A 26,873-nucleotide genomic window follows, 5' to 3' on the forward strand; every position below is an offset into this window, starting at 1 on the left:
GCAGCGCTCTCACACCCACACACACACACACTGCAGTGCGACCACGTGTGTACACGCGCCTGTGTGTGTGTGTGTTTGTGTGTTGTCCCACAGGCAACACAAGCTGTTGGTGAGGAAGAAGCCGCGTGTTGTTTGGATGTTGTTGACACGCTCGGCTTTGCTTGAAAATGTCTTTTGGGGCTTAACAGCAGTTTGTCAACTTTTTTTTCTTCTTCTCTCTTTTAGGAATCATCCAATGCTTTCTCATTGCTCTCCTCCGGCCAAGCTAAGCTAAGGTAAGCGCAAAGGCCAACGTGCTGACCCTCACGGGTCGCAGTCCTTGTCGCCACGTCCTGTCCGGAAGGTGCGCCGTCGTAACGGACGGGAAGCCGTCCTTCCGTTTCACACACACACACACAAACACACTTGTCCAGTTGGGTTATGTGACATCATCGTCACCACTTTTGGAGTAAAAGGCTAAAAGTATTTACCCCCAAAAAAGGATTTTTAATAGAGGTTATTCTTTCATTTCAAATAGTAATACCCAAGCTATGATATATCCAAATCAAAGAATCTTTTTCTTTACGGAGCCACACGGCGTCACGCCGCGTCAGGCCACGGAGATGGACCAGGCCGTTTGTCACGTTACATTGGACACGTGTCGCTCTTGGAAAAACCCACAAACGCGTGAGAAGTGGCAGATGACAGGAAACGCGTGAGAAGCCAGAGAGAAAAGCTGATTTGGGGGGTCACGGGGTCACTTGCTTCATTTGCACTGGAAAAAATTATATAAGGCATATCAAATGTATCGATTAAAAGTGCTTTCTCTGCCAAGAACAGCGACGGACGTGCAATCTATCAAAGAAAGGTTTCAGTCGTGTCACACAAGTCATGGGATTTAGGATGGGAGGGGCTTAAATGGCGGTTATACACACGCCGTGTGTTTATGTTGCGCGGGATAGATAAGCAAACGTAAACCACAGGGAGATCAAATTCTCGACCACGCCCTTCCAACACACACACACACACAAATCAGCCTCTGCGACTCATTGACTGGGCCGTCCAAACGTATGGGACGTCCGGCACCGTCGATGGCCTTGAAAGACGGCCATTAAGGGCCCTCCAATCAGAGCTCGGGGGGCTCAGGTCTTGCCCGTCGGGGGGGACCCGCCCCCTTGGTCGTGAACAGCTGGCGACGCAGATGTCTCGTCTCGTCTCCTCCGCCGGCAACGCCATCTCATAGTTTAGCCGATAGGGAAAAAGCCATATTTGTCGGTCATTTCTTCTTATTTTACTCATGAGTCACTTGGTCCGCGGCGATAGACGTCCCATCCACAAAAGGGCAAATGTTTGTATTTTCGGGTCGCTTGGTGTTGATTAGGGTATTTGTGGATCTTTTATTGCCGTCAACGGCACTGATACAATCATTCCCTCAGCCTCTATCAAGGCAGGCAAAAAATGACTATGTACAGAAAGCTAAACTTGATTGTCAATGTTAACGACGCCCTCCGGTGGCCTCAAAGTAAATGACAGATCCAAAAATTCCAGGTACAAACTTTAATGAAAGGGATTTAAAAATACATTTTTTTTGCTTGTTCACAGGTCATCCAGCAGGCGGCAGAGGTCACCATCCAAACATGTATTCCAGGGCCTTGGAGACGAAGCCGTCGTCCTTCCTGGGCGTGCGTGTGTCTGTCACCACCTGAGAACGCGAGCACATCGCATAAGGGAAGGGAGCGGCCATCTTGCGTCAGAGTAAAGATACATGTTTTCCGCGTGCCTGGTATTCGCTGGCAGAGTTCCTGTAGGAGACGCTGAGCGATCTGATGGCCGAGCGCGGCGTGCAAGGAAGGGCGGGGGTGGTCGGAGGCGACGCCGCGCCCATCTCGTTCATCTCCATGACGCTCTGACAGTGGACAAAAATTCAGGTTATTACAGTTTGTCTTTCTTTTTTTTATCTCGGTGACTCACCTTTTCTATGCAGGGTTTGACGCCCACCATGATGGCGTCCCCGAAGACTTTTCCGTCTTTGGACAGAGCTTTACGAGCTTGAAGTCGGGACTGATATTGGAGGTGCATCCAGTTCCCGGGAGACGCCATCTACCATCGGCACAACGGCGGATGATCAACATTACTATCATCATAATGCCCCGCCACCCCCCGCCACCCCCACGAGGAGCTTACGCTGTGCTTGAGGATGTTTCCGTACTGGGCGAACTGCAGCAGGATGTAGGAGGCCGAGGCCGGGGGAAACCTGTCACGGGTGGGGACAAATGTATCGGCAAAGATGGGGAGGCCAAGTGCATGCTCCCGTTTGGACTCGTCGGCTCTCCTTACCCGAAGACGGTGACCCAGGTCTGGTCCAGTTGGTCTTCGGAGGACAGGGATTCCCCCTGACTGTAGAAGGGGTCCGCCTGAGCGGGAGAAAGGCACAGCTGCTGCGAGCCCGGAAACGACGGCCGCCCCCACCGCGTCGTCGCCTCGCCGCCGGACCAGCCGGAAGCCGGGGGCGTAGCCGAGACCGGCGCCGAGGCCGGAGACCGCGAGCTGCAAAAAGACTGAAAGGGGGTCCGCCGGGTCAGCCGGCGGATGGCGTCCACTGGCCTCCGCCCATTGACCGGCACCCACCTGCGTCCGTGCGCCGAGCGGCGTTCCCACGGCGACCGGGCCGTCGTGGATGCTGCGCACGGGCGGGGCGCCGCTCTTGTCTTTGTGGGCGGGGACCACCGGCTGCGGGGCGCCTCCTCGGGACACGGCGGCGGGTGAGAATCGCCGGCTGGGCGCGGCTCGACCGCCCACCCGTGCCCTCCCTCACCTTTGTGGACGGTGCCGTCGGAGAGGGGCGAGGTCAAGCCGAAGGGGCGGGGCTGCGGGCTGACCGCCGCCGGGAGGTCGCCCATCAGGAAGCCCGGCAGGAACTGAGCGCCGTGGGCCGGCTTGGGGGAGGTCGGGGAACCCAGCGTCATGGGTTCGGATCCCGCTGAGAGAAGAGACGGAGAATTAGGCATCTTTTAGGAAGGGCTCCTAAACCAACTGCGACCTAAACCTCTCACCGACTGGGTGGAACGTATCCCTCGTCAGATTGTGACGTCGCTCACGCTAAACTGCTCTAACTCTGCCACTCCGCTTACCTCGTCTCTCGGAAGTGACAGTGCTTCTGTGCTGTGAAACTATATCTGCAATTGTGGATCCTTGCGGGACTCTGACCAAACCGTCCCACAGAGAGGTTAATAAGGTGGTGGGCAAGTCTTTAAAGCTGTGATAAAACTGCATAATGTCTCCGTCAATCTAACAAACGAAGCACGCTATAAAGAGCAGATGGGCGTGCGGTGGTGTGATGGAGAAGACACGTGGACTTACCTTGGAGCTCCATCCTGAGGTCTGCAACCCTGATTTGGTTGGGACCGCGGTTTTCAAATACCGGAAGTGACGTCAGGCTAACCACGAGCTAAGGCGTCAGGGCCGCCCAAAACGCCTCAAAGCGGCCAACCTGACGAGTCTTCGGACGTCGCGTTGATGTGAGCCGGCCGCTTCCGATAAAGAAAGCCTAATTCCCAATATTTACGAGACCCAACGGCTCGTAATTGGACGCTTGTTCGGGACTCGAGAGCGGTGTGACGACGCTCATTTGCTCGAACCACCCCCGGAAGTAACAGCAAAGAGGCGTTCAAGGACATAGTGAAATCCGACTTGCTCCCTAACAACGACTAAAAAGCTGCATTCACTGCGGTAATTCTGTGACACTCTAAATTGCCTCTAGGTTTCCATATGGCTGCCCGTCTCCTCGTGCCCTGCAATTGGGTGGCCACTAAAAAGCGCTATATGTGTGTTTATTTTCTTTTGCAATTAAACGCATCAAAATGTGCTTGTCGGAGTGACGTCAACTCCACAGTAAAACAAGCAAGGCAGAACTTAAACAGCGTATAAATCAAATTTTGTGGTACATTCATATTTTTACATAAAGAAAACGAGTGGTGAAAGATGGCATTTGCTTTACGCGGGCCTCACAACCGTTTATTTTCTAGACCAAACGTTGCATTTTTTGCATGTTTTTATTTTGAAAGACTTTGGAGGGAAGATGAAAAGTCTTAGCGGTAACTTGATCCCGGCGCCATCCGGATGTCAAGCAGGATCTTTTCACGTTCTCCACTTTGGACGGTCCTGTCTTAAACTTATACTTCGGCGGCGAACAAGACTCAAAGGTATAATTTCTCGTTCTGCAAATTGGATAAAAAGTGTCACCGACCTTGTTCATATAGCGTTTAAATGAACTATAAAGTGTTCAAGCTAACACGTTAGCGCATTTTTGCACACTTGTACTCGCGCTTCGTTTATGAGCCGCCTTTTATTAGTTTTGGGGCACTTTAAAGGCAATAAATTAGTTTTGGGGTACTTTAAAGGCAATAAATTATTGTCTAGTCAATTTTTGCTAGTTTTAACGTTGAAAATTTGGTTTAGGGAATGAAATAGAAGCGTCTTGTGTCATTTCCCCACTTTGTAATTTGATACTCTCGACAGTACACCTGTTTGTTTTGTTGTTTTTTAAACGACGATGAATACTTAATTAGTGTTCAGGGGCGGGGACGCCTTTTAGAGTACACGTCAACAAAAACAATGTCAAGTATTTCCCCAAAAGGCATTCCTCCTGGGCTATTATACGTGGAATCCAAGAGGGAATACATAATACTACTCATTGTCAATTTGGATAAATAGTTTCAAAATGAATTGTCAAATTTTCTTTTGTAAAAAGAGCACAAAATATTCCCTCCAGTTTTGCGTCGTCCTCGATAAACGATGGCGGACAGATGGCGCCGTGGATGGAATCCGCGAGAATATCGAGCCTAACCTGACTTTCCTCTGCATCCAGTGGTGCCGCAAGCGCCGCCATGGCGACGCGTTCCCGGCTAGCCTCGCTGACGCCGCTGCTGCTCCTCGCCGCCGCCCTGCTGGTCGGCTTCGTCCGGGGCGCCGACTTCTACGAGCTCCTGGGGGTGGGCAGGGAGGCCGGCACCCGCGAGATCCGCCAAGCCTTCAAGAAACTGGCGCTCACCATGCACCCCGACAAGAATCCGGTGAGGAGAAAGAAAAAAAAAACGTCGGGGTCCGGTTCCCTCCCGCTCTAACGGATGGGACGCGTGGTCGTCGTTCCAAAGTTTGTTGACGCCCCTCTTGGAAACGTGCAGGGTGACCCCGAGGCCCACGACAAATTCCTGGAGGTGAACCGGGCGTACGAGGTCCTGAAGGACAAGGACCTGCGCAAGAAGTACGACAAGTACGGCGAGAAGGGGCTGGACGAGCAGCAGGGGGGCCGCTACGAGAGCTGGAACTACTACCGCTACGACTTTGGTGAGTGGTCGCCGCGGAGGGAGAGCCCCACGGCGTCCTCCTGATGCCCTTTTCTTTGCTCAGGCATCTACGACGACGACTCGGAGATCATCACCCTGGACAGCGCGGACTTTGGTAGGAAAGATGGGAAAGTGCAAGGAGGAGATGAGGAATATTTTAGAAAGAGCTGATCAAGCCCATTCCCCTTGGATTTAGAAGCGGCGGTGAATTCCGGAGAGATCTGGTTCGTCAACTTTTACTCGCCGCGATGTTCGCACTGCCACCAGCTGGCCCCCACGGTAACGCCCCCCGCCGTCCGCCGGCCCCAAATGAGCACCGAGGCTAAATGAATCTCTGTGGCAGTGGCGGGAGTTGGCCAAGGAGCTGGACGGCGCCCTCCGGATCGGGGCGGTCAACTGCGGCGACAACCACCACCTGTGTCGCGCCAAAGGCATCAACAGCTACCCCAGCCTGGTGGTCTTCCGGGCCGGACGGGTAAGCAAATGTCTCTTTCTTCCTTTTCTCCTCTTCTCTGGGCACTTGATTTTCTCAAGACGTTCGTCCCTCTGCATGACTCGTGCTTCGTTTTCGCACGTCCTTCAAATTCCATTCATTGTGTCACAATGACTCCCATTTTTGTTGTGTCTTTGTTTGCGGCAATGTTGTGGCCGCGCTTCTTAGCGGTGCTCCTATGTTTTGGTTGGCTGACGACGTGGTCTCCCGTTTCAGAAACCGGAGAAATTCCACGGCGATCGCAACACGGAAAATCTGGTGACCTTCGGCATGCAGTTTGTCAAGAGCGGCGTGACGCAGCTGTGGCAAGGTGAGCGCCGTTTGACCACTGCTCCGTCCGTCTGTTGGTCCTCCACCGAGCTTGTCCCCCGTGGCGTCGCCAGGCAACGCCTTCAAAGAGATCGAGGCCGCTTTTGCGTCGGGGCTGGGTTGGCTCATCACTTTCTGCGCCGACACCGGAGGTAAACGTCCGCGCTCCGTCTTGACGCCCGGCGTGCGCTAACTGCCGCGTGCCGGCGCCGTCCGCAGATTGCCTGGAGCGCCGGAGTCGGCAGAAGCTGGCGTCCATGTTGGTGAGGTCCCGCACGCTAACGTTCTAGGGGAAAGGCACGTCCCCAGCGCGGTTTTGCACCTTTTTCAGGACGGCCTGGCCAAGGTGGGATGGATGGACTGCGCCGCCGAGCCGCAACTCTGCCACAGTTTCCAGGTCAGGGGCCCAAACCATGCCAAAAAACAATGTCGCCGTCTGCTGGCCAAAATGTGCATTGCAGTACGGCACTATTATGGTGGATGTTTTATCTCGTTTTGACGGGGTCTATTGTACATACAGCTCGACTAACTAGTGCGCCTCTGCTATGTGCTCAGGTGACTGACGGAGCCACGGCTTTCTTCCCGCCCGGAAGCTCGCTGGACGGACGAGACGGCGAGCCGGTCAGTGCTGTCCGAGCCCGCCAAAGTCGGGGGCGTGACGGCGAATGACCGCGCCACCCTTTCCTCAGTGGCTGCGCACCCTGGACGTCCGGGAGATCTACGCGCTGGTCCTGCGGCGCCTGCCCGAGCTGCGGCGGCTGGGCGCCCGCGACTTTGAGGAGGAGCTGGCCCGCCATCGCTGGCTGGTGGCCTTCACCTTCGGCTCGCCGGCCCCGGACCAGTACAAGAAGCTGCGGGTCTTCCTGCGCCACGACCACATCCAGGTGGGAAGGTGGCGCCCTTAGGAGCGGACTGACTCAGCCTGACGCCGGCGCCCTTTTGCTCTTCCTTCAGGTGGGGCACGTGGACTGCCTGGCCGAGCCGCGGCTGTGCCGCTCCCTCCACATCGGCGGGGCCTGCGTGGCCGCCTTCAAGGGCCTGGGGGTCCACGACTTTGAGATCCATCACGGTACGTCGCCTCCCCTTGGTCCCCTTGATCTTTCTGATCCGGGCTCCCGCGCAGGCAAGGACGCGGCGTACAACGTGGTGGCTTTCGCCAGGGACAGCGTGGGCGCCCACGTCACCACCCTGAGGCCCGACAACTTCCCGTCGGACCCCCGCGAGCCCTGGCTGGTGGACTTTTTTGCCCCGGTGAGAAGGTAGATGGCTGTTTTGTCCGCTTTCTGGGGCCTGACCGCGGTTTGGCGCTTTCTCTGGCCGATGCAGTGGTGTCCTCCTTGTCGAGCGCTGCTCCCCGAGTTGAGGAAGGCTTCCGTCCAGCTGGCCGGTCGCATCAAGTTTGGGACGTTGGACTGCACCGTCCACCCCAGCCTCTGCTCCACGGTAAGCCAAAGGCAAAGACCCCGCCCCTCCAAAAAAAAACATTTTTCAATATTCCCGACTTTCCTCTTCACGTGGCACTCGTTTTCCTTTTTTTTCCCCGTGGTCCGGCCTCCAGTACAACGTGGACTCGTATCCCACCACGGTGGTCCTGAACGGCTCTTCTCTTCACGAGTACGAAGGACAACACTCGGCCGAGGGCATCCTGGAGTTTGTCCAGGTGGGCGGCCGTGACCATTTGCCCTCTTCCTTCCTCTCTCCCCGCTCACCTGTCGCCTTTACCCAGGACCTGGTCCACCCATCCGTAGTGGCCCTTGACCCGGACGGCTTTGCGGAGAAAGTCAAAGGTAAAGCGGTGGACGCACGGTGGCGGCCGTGGCGTCCTCCTCTGAGCCATTTTGCGCCGGACTCCAGGTTTGGCGAGAGGCGAGTTGTGGGCCGTGGATTTCTACGCCCCGTGGTGCGGTCCATGTCGAGCCCTGATGCCCGAGTGGAGACGCGCCGCACGGGTAAGGGGAGCGCCAAGGACGGGCGGAAGGCACGCGCCTTCGCCATTTGACCCGGCTCCCGTCTCCCCAGATGCTGTCGGGCCAGGTGGGCGTGGCTTCGGTGGACTGTCAGCGCTTCCGCTCCTTCTGCCAGAGTCAAGACGTGCGCTCGTACCCGGAGATCCGCCTGTACTCGGCCGGCGAGCGCACGGCCTTCCGCTACTCGTACGTTGGCCTCGCGTCCTCGGCGGCGCGCGCCCCACCTGACTTTTTTTTATCTGCGCAGGACTTACAACGGCTGGCACAGAGACGCGCAATCCCTGCGGTGGTGGGCCCTCAGGTTGGTCTCCATTTTCATTTGATTGCCCGTCAAGCGTTTTGAGCACTCGTCTCGGCGCCGTGGGCAGCGCCCTGCCCAGGGCCTCCACGGACCTGACGGCGAGTTCCTTCCGCTCGCTGGTGCTGGAGGGCGTCGAGCCCTGGGTGCTGGACTTTTACGCCCCGTGGTGCGGCCCCTGCAAACACTTTTCCCCCGAGTTTGAGGTCCTGGCTCGGGTGAGATGCCGGCCCTCCGCCAAGGTCGCCCGGTCCGCCCCGGCCGCTCTGGTTCCGACCGCCCGTTTCCACCGCAGGTCCTCAAAGGGCAAGTCCGGGCCGGAAAGGTGGACTGCCAGGCTCATCAAGCGACCTGTCAGGCGGCCGGAATCACCAGCTACCCGACGGTCCGCTTCTACGGCGGCGGGGTGAGGACGGGCATCCGAACCGGGAAGGAATCCGCCGTCGTCCAGGGTTTAAAGGCAAATTGCGTGTGTGTGTGTGTGTGTCGACAGCGCTCCCGCAACGTGGAGAACATCAACAGTCGCGACGCCGACGCCATCGCGGAGGTCATCCGGCAGAGACTGCGAGACTCGTCGTCACGGTTACGCGGTGGGAAGGTGAGCCACGCCAAAACACGCGCGCCCTTTAAGGCCCGTGGTGGTGGAGCCCGTTTGAATCGCCGGTCAGCTTCTGACCGGCGGTTTTATGTTCTCAGGACGAACTCTGACGGAACGGGACGGGACCACCCCCACGCCGACGCCAACTGACACGACCGACTCCTTTTTAGAAAGTTTTTGTTTTGTTTGTATGGACGTCTCTGCAGTTGCTATTTACTCTGTGAGCTAAAACCAGGAGACCCCGTTACCTGTCGGTGCACAATATTTCCCACAGATAAAACCCAAACAAACTAAAGCCTTCCTTGCCGTCCGTCATTTGGGTGCAATGGGCCGGCCGGGCACGTGGCTGCGAGCCGCCGACGAGGTGAGGCAACTTTTCATTCTTTTCCGCACGTCAATCAAAGGGCGGTCACGTCCGAAGCGGCCCAAAGTGCGTGTCTAACAGGGCGGCGTGACTAACAGGCGGCGTTGTGGCGCTGAAAAAGACATTGTTGCTATTGCTCAAAGTCGAAACCTGTGCCCTCCGGGGGAGGGCGCTGTTTCTGTCATTATAAGGTCCATTTAAGAATCCATAACTGGCTTTTCAGATATTTACATTTACTATGTAGTTGTTATTTAATCTCAGGAGTGTCAACACTTCAAAATAAAATCCTATTTGATACTATTTGCTATTATAATGGAGTTCCTTTCCATGTATTTTGGTTGCCGTGTCCAGCCAAAATGTGGGAGGCAGACTAATACAAAACCAATGTGAAAAGCGAAAGACAAAAGACAGAATGCTCTGTGGCGGAACATTTGTGGCCATCCCAATTGGTCCACTCGAAATAGTGCCAGTTCGGCTCCAAGGAATGTTTGGAGTCTCGCCGACGGATGGCCAATATCCTGTTTGTGCCCCTCAACGGGAACAGCCGGGCTCTCATTCACGCAGGTGTGTGTGTGTGTGTGTGTTTTCAGCTGGAATGGACGTCGCCAAGGAGGAGGAGGAGGCCGAGGCCGCCGCCGCTGCCGTAAATCCCCCAGCAAAACATTTTCCCTTGCCTGGCGGGGCCCAAACACAGCTGACAAAACACGGGAAATGAAGAAGGTAAGACGGAGACCTTTGCGCGTGCCCAAATAAGAATTGAGCATGGAAAAAAAAACCCTCCACAAAAATGAGACTCCCCCTTAAAAGAGTTTTGGGGCTTTTATTTTTCCATACTTTTCTTTTTGTACGTCAAACAAAATCCCTTTGAGAGTAGCAGCGGCACTCGCTTCCAAAAAAGTTCTTTTTTTTTCACCTTGATAAAAAGCCCACATAGCCTGGTAAATACGCTGTTTTTTGGGGCCACCGAGGCGGCGGAAATTCCCTTTATGATGGGAAAAGGGAGCACGCACGCACGCACGCACCTACGCAAAGGCCCTTGTGCAAAGAGAAGTCCACTACATTCAGCCATTGGCTGGCCACGGCAGATGGGGCTAAAAGTCGCCGGCCCTCTCGGGATAATTGGCGTACGGGAAATCCGCGCTGGCCATAGTGCAATATACACGCTTTGGTGGGGGGTAGTCGGGGCTCAGTGGCGACTCCGGCGATGAGCGGCTCGGGCTTTTCCTTGCAGGATCTGATCCCAGCGCTGCCACAGAAAAGGAGACCGTTTTTTTTTTTAGCCCTCCGTGTATTCCTTTCTCAAGGTCAAGGGTCAGCACATACCTTGACTTTGCGGCCCATCCTGTCCTTCCACTTGAGCGCGATGGAACCGTCGATCAGCAGCAATCTAGCCAATGGGCGATCATTGGGGTCAGCCATCGTTCGGGCCGGCCATCGTCGGGCCAGCCATCGTCGGGCCAGCCATCGTCGGGCCAGCCATCGTCGGGCCAGCCATCGTCGGGCCAGCCATCGTCGGGCCAGCCATCGTCGGGCCTACCTGGACGTCTCCTCGTTCTCGTAGCCCATGATCAGGTACTCGTCGCCGGCGGCGACGGGCGGGCAGCGGCACGACGACGAGTAGTGCAACGTCAGCGTCTCCCGGGGGATGTGCACCAGCGACGACTTGAGCACCTCGCGAACCTCCACCACCGCCGCCGGCTCCATTCCGCGCGCGCGCACCTCACGCACGCGGGCCCGGATGGCTGTGGGGGGGGGGGCGTCGGCATGTACGCTCGCCATTGATCAAAAATACTCGTGTATTTCCAAAAATGGACTCCGCCTAAAAGGACTTTTCCAGTGCCATCCCAATTTTCCCACCCGGCCAAAGTCGGCTTCTCCTGGCCTATCGCTGGCCGCAATTTGGGCGCGTAAACTTTTGACGGCGTGCGCGCAGGGACTCACCGTAGTTGTAGTTGTTCTTCAGGTAGCTTTTCAGCCCCATCTTGACCGTCTTACATTGGCAGCGATCTGCAAAGACAGAAGGGCCGCTCGTCAGTCGGTGGGTGGGCCCGTGACCCCCCGACCCCCGAGGGGGACGCCCGCTCTTTACCCAGGCCTCCTCGGCAGTGAAGGTCGTTGGCGTCCAGGGGGAAGTCCGGGCTGGATTCTACGGAATGAAAAAAGGGATGGCAAATGTCCCGGGGAGGGGAAGAATCAAATGATACGTGACTCTGTTGATGTTGTCGTCGGAAGGTCGAAGGTCGCCACCTGGGTCGCACCTGCCGGGATCCTGCCAGGACGCGTCTGCGGAAAAAGACACCGAGGCGGCGAGGTGAGCCGACGTTCCTCGCCGCGGCCACCGGGCGCCCCGCTCTCACCGGGAGCGTCGGCCCTGACGATGGCCTCGGGCGAGATGCAGACGCCGCGGTCGTAGAGGGGCAGCTCGCCGCAGTGGAGGCTGTCGGGCCAGCTGTGGTTGTAGCGCCGCATGACGGGCTCGCAGCCGCGCTTGGCCCGCTCGCACACCGCCTTGCAGGGCTTGATGGGCTCGTGCTGGAAGTCGATGGTGCAGATGGGCGCGTACATGGCGCACAGGAAGAAGAGCAGGTCGGCGCTGCAGCCCGTCCCTGCGTGGGCGGACAAACGGCGTTGGCTGTCGGCGTTGGCTGTCGGCGGCGTATACGGCGTCTGACGGACGGCCGGTCCACCCCGCTGACCCAGGAGTCCCTCGAACTGCTCGATGGCCAGCACGGCGTTGTCCTGCGTGCTGTGGTGCAGATGGTTGGGCATCTTGGTCATGTTCCAGGGCATGGAGCGGCACAGCGGGATCCGCACCGGCTCGCAAGCCGCCGCTCGCGCCCCCGCCGGACACAGCCCCGGGCAGCAGGCCGCCGCCAAAGCCGCCCACCACCACCACGCGCCCCAGCGCCTCATGGATAGCCTTTCCCGGTGGCCGCCCGCTCGTGCCTCGCTGTGCGCTCCGACGCTCGCCGCCGGCTCTTCTGATGGGAGACGGAGTGAGGCGGGATGGAGTGAGGCGGGACGGGGTGAGGCGGGACCGAGTGGGGAAAGAAGGAAGGAAGGAAGAGAGAAGAAAAGAAAAGAGGGAGGTTCCCTTTCCTCTGGCGTCTCTCCTTTCCTTTCCGAGCCCCTTCCTGCCCTCCCTCTGCTCTCTCTGCTACGTCCCCTCATCGCCCCCACCCCTCACCCTTAGGCTGGCCGTCTGACTTCCTGTTGGAATTGTGTCGAATTGCCGGGGCCGGCATCGGATGACGGCCCACGACAGCCCACGACAGCCTCCTCTGGGTGTCCGGCTGGCCCGCCGGCTTTTGATGGCCCCCTCTGATGGTTTTTGGGGGCCTCGGGGAGAACGCTCTCCGGGGAGGACCAGGTCAGGCGCCGCCATAGATTCATTCATATATTGTTCCCAAAAGAAAAGAGGCCCAAAAGCCCCAGGCGAGGCGCCAAGGAACGCCAAGGAACGCCAAGGAACGCCGCGGGCGCCAGACAGCAGCAGTAATGCTTGTCAGATGTTGTTTGGGAGCTTCTGCTGTTTGCCTTGACTCTCCGCCAGGGCTCTGGCTGGCCATTGGCCGGCCGATGGGCCGGCCCATCGGCCGGCCCATCGGTCGGCCGGCTCTGGCCGGTCCGACGGCTTTTCTGACTCATGTGTCAACACGCAGAAGGGAGCTCGTCAGCACTTTTGGTACCGCCGTGCGCCACGTCTTGAGAAATAAGTCAAGAAGGGACGTGGCCGTGAGCGCCGCCAGAGCAGGCGTGCGTCACGGGCGCGGAAAGCTCCAATTAAAGGCAAAAAAACAAAAGTGTTGCTTTTCCGCGCAGGCAAATATTCCGGGAAAAGCGGCGCTCTCTCTTCCAACATAAATAGCAGCGCAGCTGCGTCCACAAAGGCCCTCTTAGGCCCTCTTCGGCCCGGCCTCGTCTCCTCCATTTGGAAGGAGGCCTTTTGGTGACTTTTGAAATGGCGCCAAATGATTGCGCGGTTCATCTGCGCCTCATTTTAGTCTTGGTCCTGGTCGGGCTGACCTTTGCTTGATATGAGTCACTGGTGTTGATTTGGCAACATCTCTGGGCGACTCCCTGCTCCCTTGGCTGACTTCCAACTTCTTCTGAGTGACTTGCCATGTATTGATGTCACTTCCTGTTGATTTTAGGTCCATTTTGGCTGACCTGTTGAGTTTTGGTCATTCTCTTTTGTTTCTGTCACGTCCTGTGACCTTTTTTTTCCATTTGTGGCCGACTGACTGGACTTTTTGGGTCATGGTGTATGACCTCCTGTAGATTTGGGGACATTTCTTCCATCACTTCCTGTTTATTTCTGTCACTAGTGCCTGTACATTTTGCGTTTCTTCCTTTTGCTTCTGCTTGACTCTCATTGGTGCCTTTTTTCTGGTCTTCTCCAGATCCCTCCTTATTGAGTTTGTCTCGTTCTGAGAGACTTTCGGTCGAGTGGTCTCCAGAGCGCCGCCTTGGCGGACATTTAGCAAAGTGCGCCCTCTGCCGGCCAGACAGAGCTCTACCAGGCCCAGTCGGAGCCCATCGTGTTGGCGCAAGAGTGTCAACATTTGGCCCCCGGGCCGCCACTTTGACACGTGTGTTAGTGGTTAGGGTGTGGGCCTCCCGGCTCTGGGGTCGTGGGTTCAAATCCAGGTTGGTCCGCCCGTGTGGAGTTTGCATGTTTCTCCGGGTACTCTGCTTTCCTCTCACATTCCAAAACACATGTATGGTAGGCCTTAGGTTTGGATGGGTGGGTGTGAGTGTGCATGGTTGTCAGTGACTGGCCACCAATCCATCTCTGGCCCGGAGTCTGCTGGGATGCGCTCAGAAAATGAGTTGGGGCATGCCTGGGACACTTCTTATGGATCTATTTTTTGAAGGTATGTTTTCCTTTTCCTTTCAGCACCCCCACAACAAGTGGCCCGGAGGAGGACAGATGAAATGGCTAGATTTGAGGAGAGAGAGAGATCAAGAAAGAAAACGAGGAGGAAAAAAAAAGGGGGAGTCTGCGCCGCAGGATTCCATCACTCTGAAAGCCAGCAGCCGCTTTGCCGTTGCCACGGTAACGTTGTCCAATGCGCTGGGCTTGGCTCTCTCCTCCCGCCCTCTCTCTCTCTCTCTCTCTCTCTCTGCCTCTCTTCATCCATCCATCTATCCAGCCAGCGTTGGTTGCCACGGCGATCCACTCCGGGACCACCCGTCGGACCGGAGGCAAGTCGGCCGTTTTTGTCCGCCGCCGGCTTCGTCAAGAGCCGCGCCCCCCGCCCCCCCCCCCCCCCTCCCAGAGGTCCACTCTGACGCCAGGAGGGAACAACTCCATGAACTTCCCGCTCGGCGTGGTCCGACGTCCACGTCTCCGCTCGACGGACGCCCGCTTCTGCCCCCGCCTGTCCGCATGAACGCCCAGGAGGAGGTGGAGGAGGACCGCAGCCAGGCGCAGGAGCCGGACCCACAAGGAGGAGAGGAAGAAGAGGAGGAGGCGGAGGAGGAGGAGGAGGAAGAGGAGAAAAAGAGCGTCCGTACGGAGGGCGAGCCACACGCACGGGAGCAGGCTTTGAGCATGGAGCGGGAGGATCCAAGTGAAGAGGAGGACGAGGAAGAGAAAAGAAGCGGTGTCCGGATGGAGGGGGAGCCAGACGCACGGGAGGATCCAAGTGAGGAGGAGGATGAGCTGGAGGAGGTCCAGGTGCAGGCAATGGCGCAGGGAGAAGAGCAACAAATGGCCCAGCGGGAGGAAGAACGCCACCATAACAGTCAGGTTCTGCTTCGCCTCCGAGGAATGTAAGTTAACGCGCCGTCATTGCCGCCACTCCAATTTGCCACCACGTCGTGCGGGCCGCCGTCGCCGCCGCCGCTCTAGTTTGGCCATGATGTCATCGTCGCCAATGGCGACCGGCCCGCGTCCCCCCCGTCCGCCCTCGTCCCGGGGCGCCGGGGACAAACTGGACGTTAGACGTCCGTTCCATCGGTTTGGAGCGGGAGGGCCGGCCGTCCTCCCGCTTCAAACCGACGGAAAAGTTGTCACGTGACCAGATCCGCCCTCCCATTCCGAGTTGTCGGATCGTCCAACGAGAATTTCCCAAATTTGGCTATATTAGGAGATGAAACTTTACACCACGGGCAGCCAAGTTGGAATTTTAACACTCCCGGGGATATGCACGGGCCTGACTTTTTCAGGGGGCCGGAGCCCACGAGGAAAAGGGGTCTCCGGGGTCCCGGCTCCGGGGCCCCCGTCTCCGGGGCCCCCGGCTTCCCTCCCGCCGGCGCTTTGACCTGATTGATTGTTTGCTTGTCCTTCCAGGCGGAATTACAAAAGCACGTCGCAAAGGTGAGAGCGCGGCTTCCCCTTCGGAGCGGAGCGCTTCCCGACTTTGGCTCCCCGTTTGGCTCCCCGTTTGGCGCTCTCGCTTCGTCGCCATGGAAACTAATCCGTATCGCCTTCATTTTGGTTACCGCGACAACGGCTCTCCTTTGATTCCGACACGCTCCGCGCACGACTCCCTCGGGCGCGGCGGCGGCGCCCCGAGGACTCAAAAGGCCATCGGCGGCCGTTGAACCCTTTCCAAAAAACAGGCCCGTGTCTTTTGGACACATCCTCTTGTTTCTCATCAAATATAAAACATTTGGACAATTCCAACAATAGGACCGTCCCATTGAACTGCTTTATCCGGAGTCACATTAGCGTGGAGCTATCACATTGGTTTTCTGCATCTCCGTGGTCATTTTGAGCGTGTTACCGCTAGCATGAAGCTCTACTAATGCTATACTAATGCTCTCTTTGGACACTTCCGCTACCTAATGCTCTTTTGAGTGTCCCCGTGGCCATTCGGACTGTGCTAACGCTAGCACGTGGCTCTAATGCTTTTTTTCACCCGCGTATCACTCTGGCAATTCCCCCCGTGCTAACGTTAGCATGAAGCTAAAATGCTCTTTATCGCCGTCCATGTGGCCCTTTTAACCGTGCTAACATTTGCGTCATGAACGGTGTACGTTGTTGTCTCCTTGGCCTAATGCTTTTTTTCAGCCTCTCCGTAGCCATTCGGACTCGGTGAACGTTAACACCGAGCCGTGCAGACGTGGGATGTGACCGTCTCGCTCTTTTGTGTCCCGGAGGCTGAAGACGGCCATGGAGCAGTTGGACCGCGGCGTGGTGGACGTGGGCCAGCTGCGCTCCAACCTGCGGATGGCGGCCGTCATGCTGGACGCCGTCTACGCCGACGAGACCAAGTGAGTCCGGCGACCCGGGACGCCAAACCGTCTGTCCGAGCAGGTCCGACCAGCTCTAAGCATTTGTCCGTCTGTCAGGCGTCTGTTGGACCCCGAGGACGAGCTGAGCGAGCTGCGGGCCGAGTCGGTGCCCAGGGAGGTCCGCGATTGGCTGGCCTGCACCTTCAGCCGGGAGATGGGCGTGGCCAAGCGCCGCCCCGAGGAGAAGCCGCGCTTCCGCAGCATCGTCCACGCCGTGCAGGCCGGCATTTTCGTGGAGAGGTCGCTTTACGCCGCCGCCTTCGCCGTGACGCTTGCCGCTAGCTCCGCGCTGACTCCGCCGTTTTGTCCCAAAGTGATGGGGAAGTCGGTCAACCGGACCCAAATTGCGACCAAGTTCACAATCAAAATGGTTGCGGATGAGTGTCTTTCAAAATGACCTTTGAGCTGGACTCGGTCACAATGATCAGAGGGCAAAAAAGTCAATGGTTTTCAATGAAAAGCCTCATGCACATTGCAGATAAGCAGTCAAGTTGGACGGACGGCGCTTCAGAATGCCTTTTTTCCGCGACCACGTCGGCACGCTTAACGAGCCGCGAAATGCCCGGTTGCCGTGACAACCGGGCATCCGGAGGAGGAAGAAAGAAAAAGCCGTCCTTTTGTCCGTCCCATCTCTTTCTCTCTCTCGATAGGATGTACAGACGGACGTCCAACATGGCCGGCCTGACGTACCCGCCGGCGGCAAACGCGGCGCTCAAGGTAAAAAAAAAATAGAAAATTTGGGGCCTTGGCCGGGACGAGCGTCTCGACGCACGCCAACCAGATGGCGAAAGGTCATCCCGACTCCACGGTGTGGTTGCAGGACGTGGACCAGTGGTCATTTGACGTCTTTTTGCTTCACGAGGGCACGGGCGAGCACGCCCTCAAGTTCCTGGTCTACGACCTGCTGACGCGCTACGACCTCATCAACAGGTTCAGGGTAGGCTGGCCGGTGGGGCGTGTCTAGGGTCCGCCGGTGGCAAAACAAAAATATGGAGCGCCTTTCAGATCCCGGTCCCGGCGCTGGTCCAGTTCGTGGAGGCCCTGGAGAGCGGCTACAGCAAACACAAGAACCCCTACCACAACCTGATCCACGCCGCCGACGTGACGCAGACGGCGCACTTTCTCATGCTGCACACGGGAACCATGGTAACGGCAGAACGCCAGCCGACCCGCCGGATTGTGACCGCCGTCCGGGTCTGGGCCCGCAGCACTGGCTCAACGAACTGGAGATCCTGGCCATGGTTCTGGCGGCGGCCATTCACGACTTTGAGCACACGGGCACCACCAACAACTTTCACATCCACACCAGGTAGGCAAGTGACTTTCCTTCCTTCCTTGATGATTTGAATTGTTTTTTTCCCCGTCTCAGGTCCGAGGTGGCCACCTTGTACAACGACCGCTCGGTGCTGGAGAACCACCACGTGAGCGCCGCCTACAGACTGATGGCGGACGACGACACCAACATCCTGATCAATCTCAACAAGGACGACTGGAGGCCAGTTGATGTTGTTGTTGTTTTTTTGCTTGTGTTGACTTACTAAGTGTACCCACTGTGCGCTTGCTCGCGTGACTTCAGGGAGCTGCGCGCGCTGGTGATCGAGATGGTGATGGCCACGGACATGTCGTGCCACTTTCAGCAGATCAAGAGCATGAGGAACGTTCTGGCGCAGCCGCACAGGTGGCTCTACCGGCCTTCCTTTGCCGCGAATGGCACGGCTTCCCTTTCTCTCTCTCTCTCTCTCTCGTTCCCCCCCCACACACCCAGCGTGGACAAGGTGAAGCTTTTGTCTCTGATGCTGCACGCCGCCGACATCAGCCACCCGGCCAAAAGCTGGCCTCTGCACTACCGTTGGACACACAGTCTCATGGAGGAGTTCTTCAGACAGGTGCGTCCGTCCCGTGACGTTGTGGCGGCCAGCCGGCCGGCCAGGACATTCCCGCCTTCCCCGTCACTTCCAAGTGAAGCCTGGTCATTTGTGTGCACCGGCAGGGGGACAAAGAAGTGGAGTTGGGCCTTCCCTTTTCTCCCCTGTGCGACCGCAAAGCCACCATGATCGCGCAGTCGCAGATCGGTAAGAAGCCGCCCCGATCCCAGCGAGTTCGCGGCCGCAAATGGAAAAACAAACCCAAACATCTGATAGCCTAGGCTAGCTAGCCTAGAACGGGAGGCCATTTTTGTCCGGCGGAGGCATTGACGGGGCATTGACGGGCCGCCCGCCAGGTTTCATCGACTTCATCGTGGAGCCCACCTTCGGCGTCCTGGTGGACGTGGCCCAGAAAGTCATGGCGCCCCTGCTGGAGGAGGAGAGGAAGGGCAGCGAGTCGCCCGGCGGCCCGGTGGCCGTGGACTCGCTCCAGAGACGCGCCCACCGCGCCGACTTCTCGCTGGCCGCCGTCGACCTGCCGGCGCTGGGGAGGCGCCTGAGCGACGTCATCAACCGCAACAAGGACAGGTGGAAGGAGCTCTCCGTGGACGGTACGCCACAAAAATGGCGCCATTACTGCTCTTCCATTGGTCTGACGTTTTCAAATTGCTTTGATTGCTGCCGCTGAGTTTCAAGTGCCTTTTGCGGTATAGAATTGGCCAATAGGGAGCAAGAAGAGCCCGAGGGGGAGGAGTCAGAGAGCCCCGTTCACAGGGCCGACCAAACGCCAAAGCGCCAAGAGTCACCCGACCTCCGGACGGAAAAGCCTTCCGGATTAAACGGTACGTTTCTACGCCGCTTGGCCAGCTGGTTAGCCGTCGGGCGCTGGGTGACCCGTTGCCGCGGTGACCCTTGTAGGGGCGGGGCCGGGAGAGGAGGAGGATGAAGAAGAGGAGGACCGGGAAGTGCCCGAGAACGCCTAGCGTGGCGATCGGTCGCCGTGGCGAGCTCTTCTCTCCCGCCGTCCTCCAACGCGGCGCCACAACAAGATGGCCGCCACTTAGCTTAGCACCCACTGGACGGCCGGCTAGCTTAGCCTGAACTTTGGGACGCGAGGAGGTGTCGTTCGGATGAGAGTCCGTCGCCGCCGACGAAGGGAGCGCTCGTGTGTGTGTGTGTGTGTGTGTGTGTGTGTGTGCGTGTGTGTCGTACACGTTTTGTCTTGAAATCGGAATAAAAGTTCTCAAGTGACTTTTGAAGGCGTGACGTCAAAGAAAAGAGACGAGCATTTCAAGTTGACTCAATGTCAAAAGAGTTTATGGGAGGAAATAATGGACGACTTGGGACGCTCAATGGACACAATAGCCCGCGGGGAACGGGAAAGGGCAGCCGGCCTCGGTTTCCCGTCTTTGTTGGCGTCAGGGGCCGGAAGACACCTTGGCTATTCCATGCCGACTGTGGGTGGGCGGAGCCTCTTGTCAACAGTCCCAAACGGCCAGTGGAAAAGGCCTCCGTCTCCAAGCCAAGAAATGAACTAAAAGTCACCCCGAAATGGCCCAAATATTGTCTTCCATGGCACTGGAAAGATGACTCGTGGTGAACTTAATTTTGGACAGGGTAATGAGCAAACAAATGGACCACTTTGATGCTCCTAGGTTTTTCTATCGAACATCTAGCACGGGTAAGATGCTACTTGATGGATTTGGCTGTGGACGGAACAAATAGCCAATCAAGTGCCTTTGAGATTTGCCCCGTCCACTGTGGGAGGCGAGAAAGAAGCCCCTCCCCGGCTGGGTGACATCAGCCGGGCTGGCCGCTGGCCTGCCTGTCCGCTTGTCTGCCTTCCATGCTGGCGCTCAAGCCGCTAGCTCTCTCTCTCTTTCTCTCCCTCCCTCTCAAGCACTCTCTCACCCCCCCCCCCCCCCTCCCTCTCTTCCTCCCTCCCTCCCTAGCCTTCCCTTTCCGAAACCTTTTAGCGGTAGCGAGGGGCGGCGACGCTAAAAAAATCTCCACGACGGACGGCCAGAGTTTTCCCCGAGGCCCCGGCGGCGGAACCGCCGAAGCAGACGCGACGCACTCGATCGGTGAGCTGCCATCTTTTGTTTTTTTTTTTCTTCCCTTCTCTGCCTGGCGAGTCTCGTCGTTCGTCGTGGTTGTCGTTGTCGTCGTCTTTGACGTCGTCGTCGTCGTCATGGCGGCGCCGGGATTTGGCGAAAGTTGGCGTCGGAGAGGTTCGGCGAGTTTGGCGCGAGAGGCCAACTCTTTCGGCATTTTTGGGCCACCGACGCGAGGTTAGGCGGCCGGTTGCCATGGTGACGAGGAACGCGGATGCCTCGCTCGCTCGTGCCGAGATTTGTCGCTTCCAGATGCGCGTCGCTCGCTCTTCATCATCTTTTTCTATCGTTGACGGCGATAGACGTCAGTGGCAGCCCGTGACTTGGTTTACATCGAGTCACCCTCTTTCCTTTTTACTTTGAACTAAAAATAACAATTCATTGGGAAAGCTTTCTGTCGATTTGGGGCACTTCCGATTGATCTCAGGCTCTTTTATGAAAGATATTGATTTGGAGGCATTGTTCCCTTTTCTGTTCCATTTCACGCAATTTCTCGGTCCCTCACTGTTCATCTCTGGGCATTTCCTGTTAATATGGGGCCTCTTTCCGTTGATTTAGTACATTCCCACAAGTCATCAAATCGGCTTCTGCCCCCAATCACCCTTTTAAAGTAGTTTTTTTGTTTAAGGCGGTTAGGAAAGGTGGAAATGGTTCAATTGGAGGTGGTGGGCAAAAGTTGCTGTGATGTGGCGTCGCTTCTTGAATGGATTTCATTGTTTCTGGCAACACATGTGATCTTAGATAAGCCTGATGGGACAAAGGCCACGCCCCTTCCCCTGCCACCGACCCCCCCCCCCCCCCTCCATCTTCCCCGGGGGAAAGTCACGTCGCGGGGAGGCTAGTTTACACGCAAACGCCCCCTTTTGTTCACCTGCCGCCCCATCGCACGCTTTTCCATACTCGAGTAAGTCGGCAAGGCCTCCTCTATTTTTAATAGATACAAAGTTTGGACAAAGTTGACCTGAAGGGCAAAAGGGCCGATCCCGCGAAGGCTAACGGCTCTTTTAACGGCGAGGTGATCACGACGGCTCTGTTCCGTTCCTAGCTCCCCCAGAATATTTCATGATGTCATTGCGCCGGCCAACATTCCTGGCATTCCCCCCGTTGCGCCCCTCCCCCCACCGGCCGGGGGCGTCTCCAGATCACGGCCGATGTTCTCGGGAAGCCGTCCAAACACCTGCGAGCCAACGCAAGGTCTTTTGGGGGCCACAAATTCTAAGCCCGTTAGCCACATCCCATGAGTCGCTCCTTCCTTTAGACAAATACACATTTCATGAGAAAACAATTGGAGCTTTTTTTGTTGTTGCTAGTCGTACACTCAGGAAATTCATTTTCAGTGGCGTAGATGAAATGGAGGGCTATGAAACGGCGTGGCCGTCAGTTGACCCCGTGGGGGCCGGCTAGAGCTAACCCCGTGCGGCTAGCTGGCTGGCTGGCTGTGCGGTGGGTTAGCCTTGACGCTAGCGGAGGGAGCGTGTACCTTCCGGCGCTCTCATCACAAAGGCATTTCCTCCTCGGACGTGGACTTCCCGTTTCCCGGCGAGAGGCCCCGCCAAGTCCCGTAAAGTGGCTCAAAGTCCCGCCCCCCCCTCCCTGGCCAGGATGCTCCTCCGACTTTGATCTCCAAAGTCATCCCAACCCAGCGGGAGAAAAACAAACAGCGTCTTTATTCCCAAGCATTTTCATCTCTCTGCCTTATTTCCTCCCGTCGTTTGGCCCCTTTGTCGTTTTTCAAGTAGCGGGGTCGGGGGTCGCCACGGCGACTGCCGCCCAGCTCCCGCCATCGGAGCGAGCGACGGCTCGGCGTGTCGAGAAAACAGCGACGCCACAGCAACGGGGGAGGAGTCCTGGGTAGGATGGGCGCACCGTGCACCTTCTGTGGCTTCCCCTCGACTCTGGGGCATTCCCGTGTCACTTCCTGTTTATTTTCTCTCTATTTTTGACGTACGGCCGCCGCCGATCCACAGTTGACCCATGGACCGGCTTCCGACGGCTGGCCTCCTTTGACCCGTCTGAAGTGCGACTGGCCGCTCACCGTCGGGAAGGAATAGAAATCCTATTTGTCGTGGGCGCTTTGACAGACCTTTTTTTTTCCAGAGATGACGGGAGAACGGCGCCGCTGACGAATGATGGCGGCCCATCGGATCCGAGCGTCGGCCAATAGCAACGCTCCGTCGCTGCCTCGCTGCAGGTCCGAGGGGACGCTGATCGACCTGGGCGAGGGCGTCTCCGAATCCACTCTGGTGGATATCAAAGGTGAGTTGGGAGCGCCGCCTCCGGATTCTTCGCCCTTAAGACGGCTGTGCGTTGTGTGTTGGCAGTGCCTTCTCCCAGCGCCTTACGCTTGGACGGCGCCGGCGCCACTCTGGGCGTGGCTCGCGAGGTGGTGGCCGTCAAGGACTACTGCCCGTCCGGCTTCACGGCGCTCAAGTTCTCCAAGGGCCAGCGCCTGTTCGTCCTGGACTCCTCGGGCGGCGACTGGTGGTACGCCCACAACAACACGGAGATGGGCTACATCCCGGCCGCCTACGTGCGCCCCGCCGGCTCGCCCGACTCCTCCTCGGGCGCCGGCGAGGAGACGGCTTCGGAGACGGACCTGCTGGGCGAGTGGCTCCCCGAGCCCGCCCCCTTGCGCAACGGGAATCCCTTCGCCTCGGCGGCCAACCCCTTCCTGCGCGGCGGGGCTCCCCTCCCCCGGAGCCCGCCGGAGAGCGACGGCGGGCACAAATGGGCCCAGGACCTCCTCCTCTTCGAGACGCCGGCGGAGTCGGCGACGGGCGCCGGCGACTGGGACGCTTTTGGCGGCGGCGGGGGCGGCGGCGCCTCGGAGCAAACGGCGGCCGGCCTCCGCGGGGACGACCCCTTCTTCAGGAGCAAGCGCTCCTACAGCCTGTCCGACATGTCCCTCCTGCAGGCGCGGTCGGACGAGACGGGCGCCTTCTTCGGCGGCGGCCTGAAGGCGCCGGCCCCGGAGCAGTTCCGCAGTCGCGAGGACTTCCGGGCGGCCTGGCTCAACCACCGCAAGCTGGCCCGCTCCTGCCACGACTTGAATTCCCTGGGCCGCAGCCCGGGCTGGGGGCAGACGCAGCCGGTGGAGAGCAGCGTGCTCTGCCGGCTGGACGCGGCCGGGGGCGCCGTCCGCCTCCCGGACACGGACGTGGCGCTGCTGCTGGTGCCCCCGGGCCACGTGGCGGAGGGGGACAGCCAGGAGGTCTCCATCAGGGCCCTGCTGGACCCGCCCCTGGAGCTGAACAACGACCGCTGCACGGCCACGGGCCCCGTGCTGGAGATCCGGCTGAGCAACACGGAGACCAAGGGCGGCCTGACGCTGGAGATGAAGCTGTCGGCCGAGGTCAAGGAGGACAGGCGGGACAGCGCCCGCATCGTCTGCGTCCGCAGCCTGTGCAAAGAGGGACCCTACGTCCCCGTGGAGACGGCCTCCCTGTGCGGGGACACGCTGCGGGTCCCCCTGGACGAGCCGGAGCCCCGCATGTACCTGTGCGCCACGGCGCAGTGGCGGGACGCCTCGCCGCCGTCGCGGGACGCCTCGGTGTGGGACCACGTGGTCAAGAAGATGACGCTGGGCGTGTACGGGCCCAAGCACGTGCACCCCTCCTTCAAGGCGGTGGTGGCCGTCTTCGGCCACGACTGCGCCCCCGGGACCCTGCTGGTCAACGAAGCGGCGGCGTCCTCGGCGGCGGCGGCCCAGCGGGCGCGCCCTTCGCCGCCGGTGGCCCTGCAGCTGTGGGGGCGGCACCAGTTCCCCCTGGCCCGGCCCGGCGACCTGCGGGTGGGGCTGTACCCCAACACGGCCGACTACGCGGTGAAGGCGGCCGAGCGGGCCCAGGCGGTGCGGGGCTTCCAGCTCAGGCTGGGCAAGGTGGGCCGCCTGCTCTACCTGATCAGCTCCCGCGACGGCGGCGAGGCCCGCGACTTCACCCTGAGGGTGCGGGTGGAGGACGAGCGGGGCGCGGCGCTGGCCCAGTTCTGCGTGCGCACGCCGGCGGCGGCGCCCAAGACGTGGCGGCGCTTCCTGAAGAAGAAGGAGGTGGGCAAGATCGTGCTGTCGCCGCTGGCCGTGGCGGCCAAGTACCCGGTGTTCCGCGACCGCCCGGTGGGCCAGCTGCGCCTGGGCAAGCTGCTGAAGACGGTGGTGCGGCAGAGCAAGAACGGCTACCTGCTGGAGTACAAGAAGGGAGACTTTGTGGCGCTGTTGAGCGAGCAGAAGGTCAGGTTGAAGGGCCACTTGCGCACCAAGGAATGGTACGTGGGCTACTACCAGGGCCGGGTGGGGCTGGTCCACAGCAAAAACGTGCTGACCACCGGCCCGGCGGCAGCGACGGCGGCGGCGGCGGCCGGCCGCCTGGGGGGGCCGGAGCTCACCGCCTCCTCCTTGCTGGAGCAGGTCCTCAGGCCCTGCAAGTTCCTCACCTACATCTACGCCTCGGTGCGCACCGTGCTCATGGAGAACATCGGCGACTGGCGGGCCTTCGCCGACGCCCTGGGCTACGGCCACCTGCCCGCCGCCAGCCTCTGCCGCACCCGGCTGGACAGCGAGCCCGAGAGGGTGGCCTGCGTCCTGGAGAGGCTGAAAGAGGACTGCAACGAGGCCCGCGGCAAGGAGTCCAAGTCCTTTCAGAAGGAGCTGCTCGCGGTGAGTCGCCCGCCGGCCAAAGTGACCCCAAAAAATCAACCGGATTTGACGCATTTTAACACCTCCATCACTTCTTAATCTGCAGCCACGGAAAAGTCATTTGAGCCCACGAGATGGACAAATGGGGGGGGGTAGTAAGGGGGCTGGGGGGTCACGGCCTCGAGGAGATGCATGAAAAGAGGTGGCAAGGTCGCGCGCCAGCCTTAAATGGGAAAATAAAAGCCATCAAGCGGAGACGAGAGACATTCATAGCTCATATCCCCTATATATATTGAGCTCATTGCCAATTGGTTAAGCCATCAACGCGTGTCAGCCATTTTGGGTCAGTGGCGTTTGTTAGATACAAGCTTCTTGTCAATGTCCATCCACCGTAATTGGAACCAATTGCTCAATTTTCAAGCCATTTGTCAACCGCTTTATTTTTCGCCACTTTTAGCCACAACCACAAAGTAGAAGACCATTCAACTCTAACCCAAAGTACGTCACCCCCTCACATCCAGTTCAGTTTGAAGCATTCCCTTGCCGCTCGCCGGCAACTTTTTGTTGATTTGGGGTCACTTGCAAGTCACTTTCTGTTGATTTCAAGTCACTCTATTTTTTTCTTTAATATAGGCTCTGCTGAAGATGGACTGCCAGGGCCTGGTGGCCCGTCTCCTGGTGGACTTTGTGCTGCTGACCACGGCGGTGGAGGTGGCGGGCCGCTGGCGTGAGCTGGCCGAGCGGCTGGCCAAGGTGTCGCGGCGGCAGATGGACGCCTACGAGGCGCCGCACCGCGACAAGAACGGCGCGCTGGACGGCGAGGTGGGCGATCCCCGGCGTCGGGCGTGCCGCCGCCGTCGTGTCTGACCACCGGCGCCGACGCCTGCTCTCGCCCCGCCGCCTCTTCAGGCCATGTGGAAGCCGGCGTACGACTTCCTGGTGACCTGGGCGTCGCACTTGGGCGACAGCTACCGCGACGTGATCCAGGAGCTGCACGTGGGGCTGGACCGCATGAAGAGCCCCGTCACCAGACGCTGGAAGCACCTGAGCGGCACGCTGCTCCTGGTCCACTGCCTGGACGTCCTGCGGGGCGCCGCCTTCGCCCAGCCACCGCAGATCGACTGACTGGCTTCCTCTGCCTGGATTCTTTCTCTTTTGTCTCACGTGGTCTTTGTCATCATCGTCGTCGCCGCCGCCGCCGCCAATAAAAGCAAACTTGTTTTGCCCCTTTTGTAGCCCTTTTCATCAGTTGGATTCTGTGCGCTTTCTCTGGTGGTGCGGCGAGGAAGTTACCAACATCTTTCATCAGCCAATAATTCTTTATTTTTAACCCCTACAGGGAACTCAATGGCGGTGCACGACGTCCAATCTGGTTTAAAATATGTGATCGATCATTGGGTTGATTGTGCAAAAAAAAAAAGCGTTGCATCAAAATCGATTGGAGCTTGAGCATTGCTAAAGATTTTGAGTTATTGTTTATTGCATTTTTTCCAGTTTCTACAAAAGGTCTCAAATCAACTTGGAATTCTGCAAATCGCAACATCAACCCCCCGTGGAGTCATTCATCGCCCCAAGAAATTCACCTGCAATCCGAGCTAATTTCCCCGAAAGGAACCGAAAATCCACGTGGGAACTGGCCCCAAATCAACAGGAAATTGACCCA

The 26,873-nt window shown here is 58.4% G+C and overlaps 5 protein-coding genes across 10 annotated transcripts; 3 read left to right on the plus strand and 2 right to left on the minus strand.

Moving 5' to 3' along the window:
• Positions 1-1,521: 1,521 nt before the first annotated feature.
• Positions 1,522-3,790, minus strand: nup35 (nucleoporin 35). 5 transcript variants are annotated; one of them, XM_077728144.1, is made up of 9 exons: positions 3,340-3,790; positions 3,111-3,267; positions 2,795-2,959; positions 2,608-2,720; positions 2,317-2,537; positions 2,164-2,233; positions 1,951-2,079; positions 1,760-1,885; positions 1,522-1,681 (listed from the first exon to the last, which is right to left on the minus strand). In XM_077728144.1, exons 2-9 carry the CDS (start codon positions 3,250-3,252, stop codon positions 1,604-1,606), a joined length of 1,044 nt encoding a protein of 347 aa, XP_077584270.1. In that variant the 5' UTR covers positions 3,253-3,267; positions 3,340-3,790; the 3' UTR covers positions 1,522-1,603. The 5 variants fall into 5 exon arrangements, with proteins under 5 accessions (XP_077584270.1, XP_077584274.1, XP_077584269.1 ...); XM_077728148.1 differs by having other exon boundaries at positions 2,608-2,723; positions 3,111-3,181; positions 3,340-3,787; XM_077728143.1 differs by having other exon boundaries at positions 2,608-2,723; positions 3,340-3,787.
• Positions 2,250-9,284, plus strand: dnajc10 (DnaJ (Hsp40) homolog, subfamily C, member 10). Of its 2 annotated transcripts, none has more exons than XM_077728142.1 (24): positions 2,250-3,708; positions 4,847-5,051; positions 5,163-5,325; positions 5,389-5,439; positions 5,521-5,603; positions 5,668-5,799; positions 6,034-6,127; positions 6,201-6,278; positions 6,346-6,389; positions 6,458-6,523; positions 6,682-6,747; positions 6,816-7,010; positions 7,081-7,195; positions 7,250-7,377; positions 7,453-7,569; positions 7,685-7,786; positions 7,853-7,913; positions 7,981-8,075; positions 8,146-8,279; positions 8,341-8,394; positions 8,462-8,609; positions 8,687-8,797; positions 8,885-8,989; positions 9,088-9,284. In XM_077728142.1, exons 2-24 carry the CDS (start codon positions 4,866-4,868, stop codon positions 9,097-9,099), a joined length of 2,340 nt encoding a protein of 779 aa, XP_077584268.1. In that variant the 5' UTR covers positions 2,250-3,708; positions 4,847-4,865; the 3' UTR covers positions 9,100-9,284. The 2 variants fall into 2 exon arrangements, with proteins under 2 accessions (XP_077584268.1, XP_077584267.1); XM_077728141.1 differs by lacking the exon at positions 2,250-3,708 and adding an exon at positions 4,027-4,181.
• An 869-nt stretch (positions 9,285-10,153) lies between these two features.
• On the minus strand, positions 10,154-12,462 carry frzb (frizzled related protein). Its single transcript, XM_077728151.1, has 8 exons — positions 12,050-12,462; positions 11,711-11,959; positions 11,601-11,636; positions 11,443-11,499; positions 11,295-11,360; positions 10,891-11,095; positions 10,677-10,740; positions 10,154-10,599 (listed from the first exon to the last, which is right to left on the minus strand). Exons 1-8 carry the CDS (start codon positions 12,264-12,266, stop codon positions 10,540-10,542), a joined length of 954 nt encoding a protein of 317 aa, XP_077584277.1. The 5' UTR covers positions 12,267-12,462; the 3' UTR covers positions 10,154-10,539.
• Positions 12,463-14,480: 2,018 nt separating this feature from the next.
• pde1a (phosphodiesterase 1A, calmodulin-dependent) lies at positions 14,481-19,715 on the plus strand. The gene is made up of 15 exons (XM_077728154.1): positions 14,481-15,131; positions 15,652-15,678; positions 16,464-16,577; positions 16,656-16,838; positions 17,249-17,315; positions 17,419-17,535; positions 17,604-17,744; positions 17,807-17,907; positions 17,968-18,093; positions 18,175-18,276; positions 18,364-18,484; positions 18,589-18,670; positions 18,820-19,074; positions 19,177-19,305; positions 19,382-19,715. The coding sequence occupies exons 1-15, from the start codon at positions 14,746-14,748 to the stop codon at positions 19,444-19,446; spliced, it is 2,016 nt and encodes a 671-aa protein (XP_077584280.1). The 5' UTR covers positions 14,481-14,745; the 3' UTR covers positions 19,447-19,715.
• Positions 19,716-20,118: 403 nt separating this feature from the next.
• On the plus strand, positions 20,119-26,445 carry LOC144204267 (SH3 domain-binding protein 4-like). Its single transcript, XM_077728149.1, has 5 exons — positions 20,119-20,547; positions 22,675-22,833; positions 22,899-25,231; positions 25,844-26,032; positions 26,120-26,445. The coding sequence occupies exons 2-5, from the start codon at positions 22,704-22,706 to the stop codon at positions 26,333-26,335; spliced, it is 2,868 nt and encodes a 955-aa protein (XP_077584275.1). The 5' UTR covers positions 20,119-20,547; positions 22,675-22,703; the 3' UTR covers positions 26,336-26,445.
• Positions 26,446-26,873: the final 428 nt, after the last annotated feature.

Source organism: Stigmatopora nigra, chromosome 11 (assembly GCF_051989575.1).
Source record: "Stigmatopora nigra isolate UIUO_SnigA chromosome 11, RoL_Snig_1.1, whole genome shotgun sequence".
NCBI lineage: Eukaryota > Metazoa > Chordata > Actinopteri > Syngnathiformes > Syngnathidae > Stigmatopora > Stigmatopora nigra.

Excerpts from the sequence above, each read along its gene's own strand:
- nup35 (XM_077728143.1), bottom strand. The coding sequence starts at position 3,252 with ATGCAGTTTTATCACAGCTTTAAAGACTTGCCCACCACCTTATTAACC. Across the intron at positions 2,960-3,110 it reads TGTCACTTCCGAGAGACGAG|CGGGATCCGAACCCATGACG; the intron begins GTAAGCGGAGTG and ends CTCTTCTCTCAG. Across the intron at positions 1,886-1,950 it reads TCAAACCCTGCATAGAAAAG|AGCGTCATGGAGATGAACGA; the intron begins GTGAGTCACCGA and ends GTCCACTGTCAG.
- dnajc10 (XM_077728142.1), top strand. The coding sequence starts at position 4,866 with ATGGCGACGCGTTCCCGGCTAGCCTCGCTGACGCCGCTGCTGCTCCTC. Across the intron at positions 5,326-5,388 it reads CTACTACCGCTACGACTTTG|GCATCTACGACGACGACTCG; the intron begins GTGAGTGGTCGC and ends TTCTTTGCTCAG. Across the intron at positions 8,076-8,145 it reads AGTGGAGACGCGCCGCACGG|ATGCTGTCGGGCCAGGTGGG; the intron begins GTAAGGGGAGCG and ends CCGTCTCCCCAG.
- frzb (XM_077728151.1), bottom strand. The coding sequence starts at position 12,266 with ATGAGGCGCTGGGGCGCGTGGTGGTGGTGGGCGGCTTTGGCGGCGGCC. Across the intron at positions 10,741-10,890 it reads GAGAACGAGGAGACGTCCAG|ATTGCTGCTGATCGACGGTT; the intron begins GTAGGCCCGACG and ends CCCATTGGCTAG. Across the intron at positions 10,600-10,676 it reads GGATGGGCCGCAAAGTCAAG|CGCTGGGATCAGATCCTGCA; the intron begins GTATGTGCTGAC and ends TTTCTGTGGCAG.
- pde1a (XM_077728154.1), top strand. The coding sequence starts at position 14,746 with ATGAACGCCCAGGAGGAGGTGGAGGAGGACCGCAGCCAGGCGCAGGAG. Across the intron at positions 15,132-15,651 it reads CTGCTTCGCCTCCGAGGAAT|GCGGAATTACAAAAGCACGT; the intron begins GTAAGTTAACGC and ends TTGTCCTTCCAG. Across the intron at positions 18,485-18,588 it reads TGGAGGAGTTCTTCAGACAG|GGGGACAAAGAAGTGGAGTT; the intron begins GTGCGTCCGTCC and ends GTGCACCGGCAG.
- LOC144204267 (XM_077728149.1), top strand. The coding sequence starts at position 22,704 with ATGATGGCGGCCCATCGGATCCGAGCGTCGGCCAATAGCAACGCTCCG. Across the intron at positions 25,232-25,843 it reads TTCAGAAGGAGCTGCTCGCG|GCTCTGCTGAAGATGGACTG; the intron begins GTGAGTCGCCCG and ends TCTTTAATATAG. Across the intron at positions 26,033-26,119 it reads ACGGCGCGCTGGACGGCGAG|GCCATGTGGAAGCCGGCGTA; the intron begins GTGGGCGATCCC and ends CCGCCTCTTCAG.